At 37.9% G+C, this 16,993-nt stretch overlaps 1 protein-coding gene across 1 annotated transcript in view; it reads right to left on the bottom strand.

Annotated features, from left to right (window-relative positions):
* Positions 1 to 16,993, bottom strand: part of L (zinc finger protein Lobe) — a 135,786-nt gene that overhangs the window by 75,894 nt on the left and 42,899 nt on the right. Inside the window, exon 4 of the mRNA XM_033330622.2 lies at positions 6,646 to 6,717. Within this exon, the coding sequence (XP_033186513.2) occupies positions 6,646 to 6,717 (72 nt within the window). The remainder of the gene's footprint in view (positions 1 to 6,645; positions 6,718 to 16,993) is intronic.

Genomic DNA, 16,993 nt, shown 5'->3' on the forward strand with positions numbered 1-16,993 from the left:
CCAAACTCGAACTTCGTCCCTGAAGGGACGAATTTTTTAATTTGACTGATTTTGTTATTAATTTGATAGCTAAAGAATGCAACCACTGTACACGTTCTCGTCTCTGTTTCAAATTTTATCAACCTAATCGCCATGTAGTCGTGTCTCGTTACGATGATAATCAAATTTCAAAATGTTTTGTATAATATATACATAAGAAGTTCCCGCGAGTATTCGGAGTATTATCGCGAGCCACTGTATATATTATTTTCCGGTATGCCACAGAATTTTAGTTGTCAGTATCATTTCTGAGAATATGATTAAAAAAATGGAACCTGGAAAACATTATACAGGGTGGTTGGTAACTGGTGGTACAAGCGGAGAGGGGGTAATTCTACGCGAAAAAACAAGTCGAAAATATAGAATACAAATTTTTCGTTCGAGGCTTTGTTTTCGAGAAAATCGACTTTGAATTTTCGCTCGGTACGCCTGCACTTTATCACGTCTCGTTATAACGGATCTCACTATAGATCGTTGCCTCGATTGACGTTATTTTTTTAATTTTCTTTTTAATTTTTCTAAAAATCTACAGTGGGGTCCGTTATAACGAGACGTGATAAAGTGCAGGCGTACCGAACGAAAATTCAAAGTCGATTTTCTCGAAAACAAAGCCTCGAACGAAAAATTTGTATTCTATATTTTCGACTTGTTTTTTCGCGTAGAATCACCCCCTCTACGCTTGTACCACCAGTTACCAACCACCCTGTATTTCGAATATTTTATCAATTTTCTCGTATCAATGTTTTATCAGGTTTTGATAATAATTAACATTGTATCCATCTCTGATAATAATTAATATTGTCTGCGTCTTGCCATATGAATCTCTCATGAATTTTTAATAGCAATCTTTTTTTTTCAATTTCTGAGAATAATTCAATTCTGTATACATTTTTCCATATTAATGGTCCATCAATTTTTTATAATCATCACTATCGTTTCAATCTTCTCATATTAATTTCCTACTGCACTTTCTCGCAATGATTGATACTTCCTGCATTTTCCTTTTTCATCGTTCGAGACTACACATACCGTGGCAAACTCCGCGCTTTCTAATTTCCCGTAAACGCATAGAAATCCACGTTGCAGCGCTATGAAAGTAATACGAAACGTAACGAGGCAATGAAGCTGGTAAAAGGAAGAAAGGAGGATAGAAATGTTACGAACGAGGCACGTTCGCGTTAAAACCCCGTAGCGAAGTGTAAACCGAGCGACACACGGAGGTCGATTAATCACGAGCGACTAACCCTTTTTGTTGTCGATCCAACCCCTTCGCCTTAGACATCCCCAAAATGCTGGAATTGCAGTCGGAGTAAGTTAATCCGACGATCGTGAGGATCGACTGTCCATCCGGGGCGCGGATAAACATCCGAAATGAATTCCAAGGGGCGGTTTCCAGGACAAGAGTGGAAGGGGGTGGGTTACTACCAACAGGAGGGTTAAATTAAGAGTGGAAAGAAGGGAGCAGCTTGGAGCGATACGCTGAACCGAGAGAAACCGAGTCGAACGTTCGTAATGCGACCAGCTTAAACTTGCAATGGGTCTCTGGGGTATAAAAGGAAAGAGAAAGAAAAAAATTAAGAGGAGGTGGAGGGTTGGATTGGGTGACTGACTGGCCGGACGTTCGGCAAGATACGACATATCTATGGGATTAGGAGTTGCTTACGAGTTTGAAGATGGTCACTTGGATGTAGAATTAATTTTTGTTTCCAGCGGAAAATTAGAAAATTCAGAATTATCGAAGCCTGAGAAGGTAAATCGAAGTACGTTTCCTATCAAACGTAAAAATCGTAGTGAAATCTTTCACTTTCTATTTTATTCGAAGATGGTATCCCACTGCGGGTTTTTATCAAATGTCCTACTCGACAAATTGTAAAATGTAAATAAATAAATAAAAAAAAAAACTTTCTATTTTTGTACCATCCGTTGAGAAAATAACTGTCCGCTCAAACAAGAAGACCAACCAACGTGTCGAAGCCAACCATTATTTCAAAATTCTTGAAAATCTCGATTTGTCCAAGTTCGAGATACCAGATCGAAGTATTCTCTTCTTAGATCATCGCGTCGAGCTCCAACCATATTCTCCGAATCATTTCACGAAGCTCAAACCACGCCAAACCGTTCTGCGAAGCTCGGACCATTCTCCGTGTTTACTCGCAATCTGCGAATGTCAATTTTCCTAAGTTTCGTTTTGTATCTTGTTCGTAATCTATATTTTGCATCTGTGTAGACAGAGAATCAATTTCTCATAGGAAAGCACGAGTCTGAAGAAACCACCCTCGGAATCTAAATGGCTATCTTGTTAAACGTGAGAGGCAGGCCAACGAAACGTGAAGCAATTCTGAACAATTCCACGCAACGTCCCGGCCCTCAAGTATTTTCTACTTCCATTAAAACGCTGAAAGAGGAATCATTTTTCTCCTATACAGAGTGTTAATTTTAACTCGAGCACCTAAATTATTTCTGTTACTGTTGAAAGTAAGAAAAACGACCAAATAGGACGTACATGATTTTAAGGTGTACATTTAACGATAAAAAAGGCGAATGTCATTTTAACAGTTTCTTCAAGATCATTGAAATATTGTACAGGTAATTCAGAAACTAATTCATAAACACCAAATACTCACAAAAATTGTAAAGGTAATTCACCTAATTAACCCACAAACTTCAAGTGCCCAAGAAGATTAAGAAGATAATTGATAGACTAATTCACAAATTCCAGAGACCCACGAAAAATGTAAAGCTAATTCACCTAATTAATACACAAACTCCAAGTGTCCATGAAGATTAAGAGTGTAATTGATAGACTAATTCACAAACACCAAATATCCACAAAAATTGTAAAGCTAATTCACCTAATTAATCCACAAACTCCAAGTGGTCATAAAGATTAAGAGGATAATTGATAGACTAATTCATAAACACCAAATCCACAAAAATTGTAAAGGGAATTCACCTAACTAGTCCACAAACTTCAAGTGTCCATGAAGATTAAGAAGATAATTGATAGACTAATTCACAAATTCCAGAGGCCCACAAAAATTGTAAAGCTAATTCACCTAACTAGTTCACAAACTTCAAGTATCCATGAAGATTAAGAAGATAATTGATAGACTAATTCACAAATTCCAGAGGCCCACAAAAATTGTAAAGCTAATTCACCTAATTAATCCACAAACTCCAAGTGGTCATAAAGATTAAGAAGGTAATTGATAGACTAATTCATAAACACCAGTAAGAGAAGCGACCAAATAGGACGTACATGATTTTAAGGTGTACATTTAACGATAAAAACGATGATTTTAAGGCGAAGGTCATTTTAACAGTTTCTTCAAGATCGTCGTATTTTTCTGTCTATTAACACTAACCTTGCGAGTCCCGGTCAAACAACCTGTTTCAAAATTTAATTGAAAATTCTACATTCGTCGTTATTTCTTTCGTTCCTTTAACTTTATACAATCCGATTAATCAATTTCTTCATTTTCGATGATATAAGAATTTACATAGAGTCGGACGAACAAAAACCAAACAACGACGAACAATTTCGAATTAAACTTCGAAACGTTAGTAACGTCAATATCAATATGTGTTTTACATAAAGAATGATCGATAGAAACTAACCCCTAGAACTGAAGTTACTAAAGGCAAGAGAAACAAGGTAAATCAAACCACTGTGTCCTCGAACCGTCTTATCGATCTTCCAACCTTGAAACTCCAAATCCTGTATCATCCTCCACCTCCTTTTCCTCCTCCAAAAAGAAAGATAGAGACAGAGACAGAGAGAGAGAGAGAGAGGAAAATAGAAACGGAGCCCCGTAAAATGGAAACGTGGACGGTGATGATAGATCGAACGCGGAGCAATTCTGGACAAAATTGGACGCGTTTTTAATGGAAGAAGCGGCGGCGATGGCGGCGGAAAACGGTGCAGTTGTTTGCCGGGCGAGCAAACACGACGGCACTTCTCGAGGGCGTAATCGAAATTGCGGGTTCGACGTCGACGAACGAGTTTCCGCGGAATCGTGATGCGACCACGGTGATTCGATTACCGTCCAGAGCAACACACAGAGATTCCAGCTTTAGTTTCGTTGGTTTGAAGAGGAAGTTGCTGCGGGATAGAGGAGAGACAGAGAGTGCTGGCCCGTGAATAAGGCTCGAAGAGGAGGCAAGGGGATGGTTTTGCCTTTGGCCGGCGGCGGCTATCCCCGGCTAGCTAACGCACTCCTGGGAAGACATAAATGTGTCCCTTTAGTGGCACACAGCCTCTCGTTTCGCGTGTCCTCGCCGAAAAGCTGCGGATTCTGCCACCCTCTGCATCAAACTTTCCTCCATGCGTCGTAGAAACGCGTCCAAAAATTTGTTTTACCTTCTTCCAATCTTTCTTTTTACGCGAATCCTTTGCCCGCGATTTTCGTCCCTTTATCTTGGTTTTCGTAAAAATTTTCCAAATTCTTTGAGGACAATTGTTTCTGACAAATTCATCCGCGCGCGTTTTAAATCTTTCATTGAGAGCTTCGTTTCTTTATTACAGTTTGCGCGGGATTAATTTAAGATTAGCGTGTTTCTAGTGCTACTTGTTTTGAGAATTTTTGAACAGAATAATTTGGTGCTATAAAAAGCGCTTTAGACCATTCGTTGCAATCGTCAGAGCGAATTTGTTAAATATAAGTGTGTTGAAAAATGTTCCGTTTATTTCTTCTCCAGGGGAATTATTTGATATGCTCGTTTGAATGGTGTACAGGGTGTTTTAATCCTCATTACGGAGGTACTCGTTCCTCTACGTTAATGTTTTATTTGACGATTGGATAAGTTGGAACCTGACAAACAATTTTTCTCTCTTCGTCCTCTTTCTTTTCCTGGCCGTAGATGATTTAACGAGTTTGTTTAAAAAGGTATTTATCAAATAGGTATTTTATTCTCTCATAAGAAACTTTCATTCGCGTTCGTGATTTTTCACCACTCGACACCCTTTCGTAGCCAAAGTAACTTTCTAAAGAAAAATCGATCTACCAAGCTATCTACTAACAACCTGATTCACACACAAAGTATTAAATACTTAAATATGAATACAAGTCCCATCATAAATAGAAGATAAAACCTACCAACTACGTGTTACTCACAGAGATAAAAAAATCGTAAATACTATCGCCTATAATTATTATCCGCAGGCAACGTTAAATCAGATTTAATTTGTTCGCTGGTAACAATTAAACAACTTGAATTGCTATTACAACGTCACGTATTCCGGCGTTTATAAATCACTGTTCCAAATCAATCAGACGAAATAGTTAATTGTGTCTGTGACAATATTCCTGCAAGCTGGTAATGGACTTGGGAGATTGGTCGAGTAAAACCGAGTCAAACCGAACTGGGTCCTCTGTTACTCTGCATGTAATCGAATTACGTAAGCGTATGCACGTCGAATTCGTGGAAACTCGTGCCAGTATAAACCGAATCTGCAGGAAATTTTGCAGTTAGTCCCTCGAGTCTGATAAAAACCCTTACACCTGCTATCAGAAGATCGCATCCAACGTTTACAGCATCCGATTGATATTACGCGCAAGGAGCAACATCGAAACGCGGCGGAATAAAAGCGAAAGTTCAAGGTTGGAGCTGGTGAAAGTCGGATAGTAGGAAACTACAAAACTTGTGAATTAGAATGCGTAGGGTGTCGGCAATACGTTCAACGATAACAGATTACAGATTCGTTCAACTTGACTTTTTCTAGATCGAGAAACTGCGACGTGGATTATAAAACTGCGAAAGAACGAATACGAACGAACCGCGGAATCTGAAATTGAAAGTTTCGAGTCTGTTCGAGTTGGGAGATTTTAAATTTGGAATACCTCGGTTTTGGGATAATTTTAGGAATTGTAAGTATAATAGCGAATCTCGTACGACGATGTTGAACGTTGATACGTTAAAATTCCTACAATTGCGAGTAAAAAGATTTGAATATTCTATAAATAATACTAAAAAAAAAAGGACAAAAATCACAGAGTTGTCAGGTAAAAGATTCAAAATTGCATAATTAATTCGGGACTAACTTTAGATCCTAATTTCCTTCAAATTCTCAATCCCTATATTCCACTTAATAAAATACTTATTAGTTGTACAAAAATTCTATTGAATGCCAAACATACAATTTCTTATCTTCTTTTTCTTTTACCTACGTTATTTAATATTTGAAATCTACATCGTGACGATAAACAAAGAGAGATACGACTTCCATGAAATTTAAAACGGTTCACATCGTTTCATCGTGTCACCAGTTTAACCCTAATTTTCGTCTGAAATCGTAGGGCGGAAGAATGCAGGGGGATTCTACGAGCCGATGTCCGTCTAAAAAATTCACCCCCTCGACCCGAGAAAAACGAAAGCGAGAAACAGAAAAGGGAGGCTACCCTCTTTATCGCTGTAGCTTTCTGCTTGTTAGAATCTCCTCGAGTTCTCTGAGATTTTTATGGGTCACGAGACTGTTTAAGAATCTCTGCATTACCCTCTCTTTCGATCTATCTTTCATCGACCGCCGATCGTGTCAAAATTTTAAGTAAAAAATCAGATACGTTTGATAAGAGTGAGAACAATTATACGTGAAACTTTAAGACTCACCGCTGTCGAGACTGTTCTGATTCTCCAGATCTAGTCCTTGAACTGACGATGGCCTTCCTTCTTGTGCGTACTCTGAAACAGAATGTTTTCTTTTTAACGATTTTTAGTTTCCACTCTATATTTTTCAAATAATTCAATTTCCCAAACGCGTGAGATTCGTAGACAATTGTTACTTTCAATTCGACATCGATATTTTTCGATGAATTTGGTTCACCAGAATCGGAAGCTTGCACAATAAAACATTGAAATATTGTACAGGTAATTCATAAACTAATTCATAAACACTAAATACTCACAAAAATTGTAAAGGTAATTCACCTAATTAATCCACAATCTTCAAGTGCCCAAGAAGATTAAGAGGATAATTGATAGACAAATTCACAAACACCAAATATTCACAAAAATTGTAAAGCTAATTCACCTAACTAGTCCACAAACTTCAAGTGCCCAAGAAGATTACAAAGATAGTTGACAAACTAATTCACAAATTCCAGAGGCCCACAAAAATTGTAAAGGTAATTCACCTAACTAGTCCACAAACTTCAAGTGCCCAAGAAGATTATGAAGATAATTGACAAACTAATTCACAAATTCCAGAGGCCCACAAAAATTGTAAAGGTAATTCACCTAACTAGTCCACAAACTTTAAGTGTCCATGAAGATTAAGAAGATAGTTGACAAACTAATTCACAAATTCCAGAGGCCCACAAAAATTATAAAGGTAATTCACCTAACTAGTCCACAAACTCCAAGTGTTCATAAAGATTAAGAAGGTAATTGATAGACTAATTCACAAACATCAAATGTCCACAAAAATTGTAAAGGTAATTGACCTAACTAGTCCACAAACTTCATGTGTCCATGAAGATTAAGAAGATAATTAATAGACTAATTCACAAACACCAAATATCCACAAAAATTGTAAAGCTAATTCACCTAACTAGTCCACAAACTTCAAGTGCCCAAGAAGATTATGAAGATAGTTGACAAACTAATTCACAAATTCCAGAGGCCTACAAAAATTGTAAAGGTAATTCACCTAATTAATCCACAAACTTCAAGTGTCCATGAAGATTAAGAGGATAATTGATAGACTAATTCACAAACACCAAATACCCACAAAAATTGTAAAGCTAATTCACCTAACTAGTCCACAAACTCCAAGTGTTCATAAAGATTAAGAGGATAATTGATAGACTAATTCACAAACACCAAATGCCCACAAAAATTGTAAAGCTAATTCACCTAACTAGTCCACAAACTTCAAGTGCCCAAGAAGATTACAAAGATAGTTGACAAACTAATTCACAAATTCTAGAGGCCCACAAAAATTGTAAAGGTAATTCACCTAACTAGTCCACAAACTTCAAGTGCCCAAGAAGATTATGAAGATAATTGACAAACTAATTCACAAATTCCAGAGGCCCACAAAAATTGTAAAGGTAATTCACCTAACTAGTCCACAAACTTTAAGTGTCCATGAAGATTAAGAAGATAGTTGACAAACTAATTCACAAATTCCAGAGGCCCACAAAAATTGTAAAACTAATTCACCTAACTAGTCCACAAACTCCAAGTGTTCATAAAGATTAAGAGGATAATTGATAGACTAATTCACAAACACCAAATGCCCACAAAAATTGTAAAGCTAATTCACCTAACTAGTCCACAAACTTCAAGTGTCCATGAAGATTAAGAAGATAATTGATAGACTAATTCACAAATTCCAGAGGTCCATAAAAATTATACAGTTAGTCCATAAACTAGATAATCTATAAATTCCAAATGTCCATAAAAATTATACAGTTAGTTCATAAACTAGGTAATTCACAAATTCCAAATGTCCATAAAAATTATACAGTTAGTTCATAAACTAGGTAATTCACAAATTCCAAATGTCCATAAAAATTATACAGTTAGTTCATAAAGTAGGTAATTCACAAATTCCAAATGTCCATAAAAAATATAGTTAGTTCATAAAGTAGGTAATTCACACATTCCACATGTCCATACAAATTACAAAGCTAATTCATAAACTGATTCACCAATTCCAAATGTCGAAACGTTTAAAAGAATTGCTGTAAATGTCATAGTCCAATTTACCTAAAAAGTACGTAAATTGCAAACTCGCAATTTCTACTACGTGTACGCCTTTTCATACTTGATAAATTAGATTCTTTGAAGAGTACCGACGTCGAATTAAAAGCAAACCAATATCAACGGTACAATAAAATTTGCCTCAAAGATCTTCGACCATTGTTCATCCCCGCTTCTCGGGATTCTTGTACAATACGCATATTTACAAAGTCCTCTCGCCTATCCATATAATCTCAACTGGATAAAAATCTTTCAAACCATCCTTTATCCCTGTCCTTTTGCTCTAACTATGATCGATACACGGTGTAACACAGAGAAAAGAAAAAGGAAAAAAAAGAATAAAAATAGAAGTATCCGATCGCGAATGCAGAGAAGAAAAGAAGGGCGTGGGGATATCGGTGGTTGTTTCGTACAAGTTACGCTTAAAGTTGCGCATACTCCGGTGGGAAATTTGAATTTTGGCCAGTTTTCCTCGACCAGCTGGCCCAAGGTGGTTCGGTCTCCTATGCGCAGGAATGGGCTATGGGAGCCAATATCACCGGGGTATGGCTCCCATGGGACCGTCGCGGCTCTTTTCCACCCTTTCTCGTATTATATCCATCCGTGTAGCAGAAAGGGTCGAAAGCACGCTTACCGTGCCACCGTCGTGTATCTAAGTTCGTTCCGCTCGATCGCCCGAAATCCCATGAAATTTCAATGTGCACCTCCATTAGCCTCTGTATTGGCTGGAATTACGCCACTAGATTTTCGGGACTATAATAAAAGAAGGGAGCTGTAGAAAAGCTTGGATCACCTGGATGCGAGTAGCCAAATTGGTCGAGTCTAAGTTTCAATCGTTTCTGCGCTGTGATTTCGGGCTATGTATCTAATGTTATGATTATGTATCCAGTATATATGAATGTTCAGTCTGATATTTGTCGTCAAAATATTCTTTCGTTGCAGCAATCGACGAGGCAAGAAGAGATGCGAAAAGAAATTGGAAATCAAAGAATTTCTTTATGCAAGCTGTCGAGGAACCCTATTGCAGGAATTAATTAAATTTAATTACATTAAAATAATTAATAGAAATTAATTAAATTTCATTACAGCAAAGGTGGACGAATCGCGGAATTTGTCTCCTGGAATTTTTGTACTCTTTGTGGATGAGTGAAGAGTTGTTCGAAGTTGAGATGATAATTGCATCAGAGAGGACGGAGTTGAAATGTCAAGTCGAGGGTTGGAAGGATTTGTAGATCGGTAATTAATTGACTGGAGTGTTTTCTTTTTAAGAAAAGGGATTATCGAAACTGAAGGAAATATTGAAAGGAGAAATTAAACGAATTAAAACAACTTAAAATAATATTAAAATAAGGCCTAAGTATTTCCTCTATTTCTCAATATTGCTAATTATAATTTGCGTAAAAATCCACTCCATAATATATGACTCTCGTACTACGCTAACAAAGAAGAATCACAGAGAGATAGGAACCGAAAGCTGCAGAAACTTGAAGAATCCAACATCCGCGTCACAGACTGGGGCATATGCCCAACAACAGACCGATCATCATCCTAAGCTCTTGCAAAATTCAAAAGCGCTCGCAATTCGCGAATATCGATAAACTCTTCAGCCAAAAAGCTAATAAATGAAAGTTGCACAACTAAAAACTGAAGCTCCAGAAACTTGAAAACATCTACAGATCCAATCATCGTCCTAAACTACTTCTTTCGATTGCAAAAGCATCGGCAATTCGCGAATATCAACTTTATCCTCGGAGGGACGAGGAAAAAGAAAAGAGATATCCACGAGGACGCTGGCGACTGCGTTTCAACGTAGAAAAGTTGCTTCGAAAGTTAATTGTTTATTCGAAAGTGGGAATAATTCATTGATAAGGGAAGAAAGGAGAATCGCAGGGGCAAAAGTAGCAAGGAGAAGGTGTGCATTCAAGCTTGTGGAATTATCATCGCTCATAAGTCATGGGCGGCGCGAAACGTTGCAGCAAACGCAGTTCGTGGTTTCAGAGAAGAGATAACTCGTATAAATAACCCGGAAGTCCGCGGTGTACAATAGTCTTTTTTTACGAGTATGACTTTTGGGAGTTCCAAGGCCGCGCTTGGGACACTGTTGGTAATCAGTTTGTCGTTGCCACCGAAATATACTACGTGAACGACCAGAGAGAACAGAGAACATAAAAACAAAACAAAAAAAAAAAAAAAACATTTCACTTGGTGGAATTTTAGATTTCTCATTACGTTATAACGCAGGATACGCGCTCGCGGTTCCACTGGAAAACTTTTCGATTTTTCGAGCCATATTTCTTGCTATTCTTTTGCTTTCTTTCATACAATAAATATATCGTACGATATAGTTATATAGCGTCATGTACACTAATGATCATAAGTATTAAGACACTTATTCTGTCAAAGTTATCGAAGAACTCTATCGAACCTCTCCTCGTTCGATATTTTACATTATAACCGGTTAACTGCGCTATTTAGTTTTAGAAATCTCTCATGGGGTTAGGTCACGGAGCGCGTGAATAAATACAAGCGACGACGAGTATACACGTCAAACGCACCGAAATGAACTTTTTGCTCGATGTATATACTCGTCAAACGCAGTTGACCGGACAAAGAACGCACGACTCGACCGAAATAAAAGATTCGTAATAAAATAGCTAAAGAGCACAAGCAATAGAAAATGTTCAATTTGTACTAAACATCGTCGGTGGACGGTAAATTTTTGGATAATTCTACGCTGTGATGAAAAGACCCTTATCAGTATGCCACGTTGACGGTGGCAACAACTGTCTTTGAATCCTACTGATTTCTCCATTAAACCTTCCGCCTCTTCCCTACCGCTTGTTTTTTCAAATTACAAATATTAGCAAATTTTCTTCAAATAACTTCCAAATAATTTGCAGAAAAAAAAAGAGAAATTCGTCGAACACGAAGCCCTGTCAACAAGGTCGAAAAATAAGTTTCTTTAAGCCGTCAAAGGAGGACTGAAAAGGACTAAGGTACGCACGATCGACACAGTTACGATTGTCTTTGCGCCAACACGTATAAATTTCGGCGGCGCTCGAAGCTGTTGGGAACCGGTTTTGGTTTTGTATTAGCATGTAACTCCGGCAGGAGTTGAAGTTGCGATGGCTTGTGGGTGGCTGGGCGAACGTAGGGAGGGTAATTACCTCCTTGGGGAGTCCCCCTCCGTTCGCGTAGCCGGCAATAGCCCCAGCACGGGTACAGAGGCTTCCCACTGCTCCCAGTGGTCCCGCGGGAACGTCCCAGTGACTCTCATACTGCTGGTTCTCATTCGACCTAAATTGGATTTTACCAGAGCGCGCGCGCGAGCGAGCGAGCTCACCCTCGGTTTTCTTTCTTTTGCCGCTTCGGTCGATCGTTTTAAGTGTTGACAGGACTTGATAATGAAGATCAGATTAGATTTCATCGGAGATTTTTCTTTTTTCTGAAAATTATTTTTCTCTTTAATATCGAGGCTAAGATCGATTCCTTTGAAGGTCAAGGGATTGGAAGTCGGATCGGACTTTTTGCAATTTTATGGAACTTCTGTGAAGATTAAAGATAAAGGTAGATTGAATATTACAGATTGCATTGTATGAAATTTTATGGAATTTCTTTGAAGATTAGAAGGTTGAAGGTTCGACTGGATTTTTACGAGCTTTCATTTTTCTGTAAAGGTTAAAGAGTTGACAGTTCTATCGGATTTTTTCCTGGAATTTCTTTCAGGACTCCAGCGTGGAAAGTCAGACTGGATTTCATGGAATTTCTTTGGCGATTAAACTGTATCGTTTCGGGAATATGCGCGGAGAATTTCTAAATTTCTATGTGGAAGGACGAAAGATTTGTTTTCTGAAGTGATGGAGGTAACTGTGACAACGATGTTAACAGCGAATAATATAACGATGACAGTGAAGATCATGATAATGACGACGATGGTAATACTCTAACTTGATGGTAATACGACTGTTAATACTCTAATAATTATTGCAATAACGATAATATGGAAGTTGGTGATTATGATGTTAACAACGAATATTGAAAATAACGATGATGGTAATGACGACGACGATGGTAATTACACTGCTACTGGATGATAATAGCAATGGTGATTCTGATGATAATAGTACTGAAGCTAATTGATGATAATTCCAATGACAATGGCCATGGTGATTACTATGTTAATAGTAAATATTGAAGATAATAATAGTTGCCGTATAATGATTATGATCATTCACGTGGAGTAACGCGACGATCGATCATATTGAAGACTCAATCGCGTTTTTGGCTTAATACGGATGATAGGAACTGCTGAAACAGCTGTACGAACTCTCGATCGCTATCTAGGTGATATAATTAAACAGATATAATAAATTAGAACTCACGATTAGAGTTCACGATTCGAGGTACGGTTTATGATATCGCCAGACAGTTTCGTGCTTTCCATTCGAGCCTTGTCAGAGAGTTTAATTGCCGGGACGTCTCGTGACGGACATTAAATTCGAATTACTTAAGTCTGGTTAGCTGGTTTTATTAATCCTCGTCGTGACCCTACGATTATTCCAAACGAGATATTTTATTAATTATACTATGTCCAATTTCTAATTTATCACAATCGATTTTTCTATAAATGATTAACGTTGCTTTCATTTTGAAAACCAGGCTGGGATCACCATTCGCCTGAATCTACCACACAGTTTCAATATAAACAGCGTAAATGAAGTTCATAATAGAAGACATTCTTTGATTTTCCTTATTATCTGTAATTTTTTATTCGCATAATAAGAGTACATTTGGATTGAATTAGACAAGTAGATTCACTGGATCATCGTTATCATTGAATTTTTTATTTTTGCAACTTGCTTTCCAGCTCCGTAATTTCTGCGAATTTGCCAGGAATGAATGAGTACACCAACTAACAATTGCTACGAAGATCGCTAACGATCATTAGATGGGGATAAGATCGCCCGAGTCGGGTCAGCGAAATTGTTGAAACAACTGAAGGGACGCGCCATATGCGTCAGTAGAATCAGACATCTTAGCGAGACACTAACTAAAGTTCCCTTCCAATAGATAAAGTTTATATAACCCTGAAATGATAAGTAGCGGGACGATTTGGACTGGACATTTCACATTTACGCTTTCTAAGCTACAATGCTACTTTTTAAATAAATTACGTTATTACGTATCTCTTCATATCGTAAATTTACGATAAATTTGAAATTATTCCAATTGAACGAACAATCTGAAATAGATGTATTGGAAAATATATTGTTGTAACGATAATAATAATAATACATTTTTTTCAGCCTCGTGGCCATGAAAAGATTCACAATCGTTGTTCTTATTTGTCTTACGCTCTAAACAATGCATCCTTCTCATAAGTAAATTCACATCTTATACGTTACACATATATTTACATTTCCTCTTATCAGACTATTTATCATAACTTAGTTATCAACCTAGCTATTGCCTACCTATCCAATTATACTCGTCTAACTCTTATTGCCTAGCTCTTATCTGACTATTTACTATTAACCTGGTTATTAGCCACATATTCACCTGACTGTAATTACCTATTCCTTATATAACTCGTGACTCTAATTCCTTTCCTTCCTTTTTGCTCTCCAGTTTTCTTAACCAGGCCAAAGCTTTCTCTTGTTCTTACTAACGACTAACTATCTCCTCTGTACTGACTACCTTCCCTCTTTGGTTCCCCGCGCTCTTCTCACGCGTGCTCTAAATTTCCAAATTCGTCAAAATTCCCATCGGCTCCATCCTAACGTCTATTCCATCTCTCCAACGAGCCCATACTTCGCTGCGCTGATAATCGCTGGCTCCCACCCTTCCCCTCTGTTCAAGTAGCTGTTCAGCCTTTAAGTATTTGTACCTTTGATTATATGGACAACGTGTTGTAATTTTCTATTCAAAAAAATATGTATATATGTGTATGTATAGTATGAAAATTACAACACGTCCTGTACTATATATATATACATACCATATATATATAGTATGAAAATTGCAATGCATTTTGCATATATACATGTACATATCATATAAATATATAAATATCATATCACATAGATATATACGCATACATATGAAAAAATACTCGGATTAATGTTTAATGTGCAGTTTGAACTGGCTTGCGTAAGACGATGGTTAATGAATATGATACGACTGAAGGATAATGGTACACGCAGGCTAAAAATGATGAAAATCATAGCCAACGGAAACTGGGCAGCTAATCGAGAGATGCTAACTCTTACCTGTGAAACCTTAATATAGTCCAAAATAGACGATGTGTTGCGTCGCATATAATTCAGTATCCAAGCACACCTAACATTCTAAACGCTATGCATAAGGCAGCAGCCAGAATAATAACAGAAACATAGCGAACGTGTCGAGTGTACGGCATTCTTGCCGTAGGAAACCTAAGGCGGCTGGAATTCCGAAGAAAACAGCTCTCCTACGCGGCGACCATATTCGCAACACCCAATAACCTGGTGCATAAAATATTACTAAAAGAGTCCACCAGTTCTCGTTACGCCGAAAGACCACCTGCAGCCAACCTATTTCACATAAGAAGTCGGAAATTCTTGAAAGAAAGCAACACCACACTCCAACAACCAACTAGCGCAGTAGAGCATCGATTAACCGAGCCTCGATTATCTGAATCAGCGTTGCATCGTCGCTATCACAACTAATTCCTCGAAGCGGAATGATTATTACTTTAAAAAATAAACTTTCGTCACATTCACCGTAAATAATCACTATGTACTGTACATGTATTTTGTATACATGTTCTACATACATGCAACTTTTTTTTTTTTTTTTTGTAAAAGAATATATACATATCTCCATATGTATGTAATAACTGTACGTATATTGTTACTTCGGAGTTTTTTGTCAGAAATGAATCACTATTTTACGTTATTATGTACATTACGTTGGAAATTAAATCAGTAATTTCAATTTGTTCTAATGTGTTCTGACTAATGTGTTCAATAAATAATTTTGGGGCAAATTCCTGTATTTGTCAATTGGGTAAGTACATGCATGTTCGATTATCCTAACGAAGACGTAAAAGACAAACATCTTACAAGAGCAACGATAACAGACGAATGGAATAACTTGTGGCAAAAGCACAACGTAATAATACAAATAACCAGGCCCAGTATAGTTCGCTACGATGTTACACAGTCGCAGTTTAGCGAAGAACAGAACCCGCGACCCCGTGAATACTGCAACATCCACGGCACCTTCGAATATCTACCTTGCTATTGCATCAAAACTGTAAGTTTCCTGAAAGAAATAGATCCTTAACACCTACTAAGATCTTTTGCCTGTGGAAGTGTACAAAACGCTAACTAACTAACAGCTAATTAGGGAATAGCAAATTAAGCACGTAAATACCATTTAAACATTCGTAAATCTATAGGATACATGTAATCGTATACTGTAAAAAATCGTACAATGTAAAATAACAAGAAAAAGAAACAATGCATACTATGCTCGTGACACTCCCAAAATGAATGAATATCGTGTCAAAGCCGAGTTCGCCGTGTAATCTTTCAAACCATCAAAAGACCATGGGACGATAAGAAATTCATCGATCCAATTTATTACCCAGCAATCCTTTGAAACCGTTAGCCAGATTGTGCCCGTCATTGATAGAAATCCTACAATATCACGAAGACACCCGGTGTACAGTGTGAACTGTACATGTCACTGTTAAGGGCCAGGCCAGTTCCCCAGGGAACAGGGCAAACAATAGCAATAGGCTGGCCAGAGCCACCCTTCGGCATCCTACGAGGACGTCCTGCGTGCCTAGTGTGTTTCCTTCGACCTTCGTGACCTTAACAGCTCGCGATAGAGAGAAAGGAGTGCAGGCCAAGGGAGCAACGAAGGAGAGAAGAGGAGAAAGTATACCTTGGGGAAAAGTTTAATTTCTTTCTGAGAAAGATGGCTGTTCCTTGTACTTCGCCACCGCACAAGGATCGCCTGTTTTTCTCGTCTGTGTGCAACCGGACGAGATTGTAGTGGCGTGTCTGTATATCAAGAGGAAGACGCGCGAGTGTATACGTGTGCTAGTGGATACTGTGTGTGTGTGTTACACAGATATAGATACCGGTGGCTTCCGTAGGAATTAATTTGGCCGGATGTCCCTGCTGGGACGTCTCCGTAGACCCGAACCGTTTGCCCGCGACGACTTTTCGAAACCAAGCAGCTCTCTCTCTCTCTCTCTCTC

The sequence above is a fragment of the Bombus vancouverensis genome, chromosome 12, assembly GCF_051014615.1.
Source record: "Bombus vancouverensis nearcticus chromosome 12, iyBomVanc1_principal, whole genome shotgun sequence".
Lineage (NCBI taxonomy): Eukaryota > Metazoa > Arthropoda > Insecta > Hymenoptera > Apidae > Bombus > Bombus vancouverensis.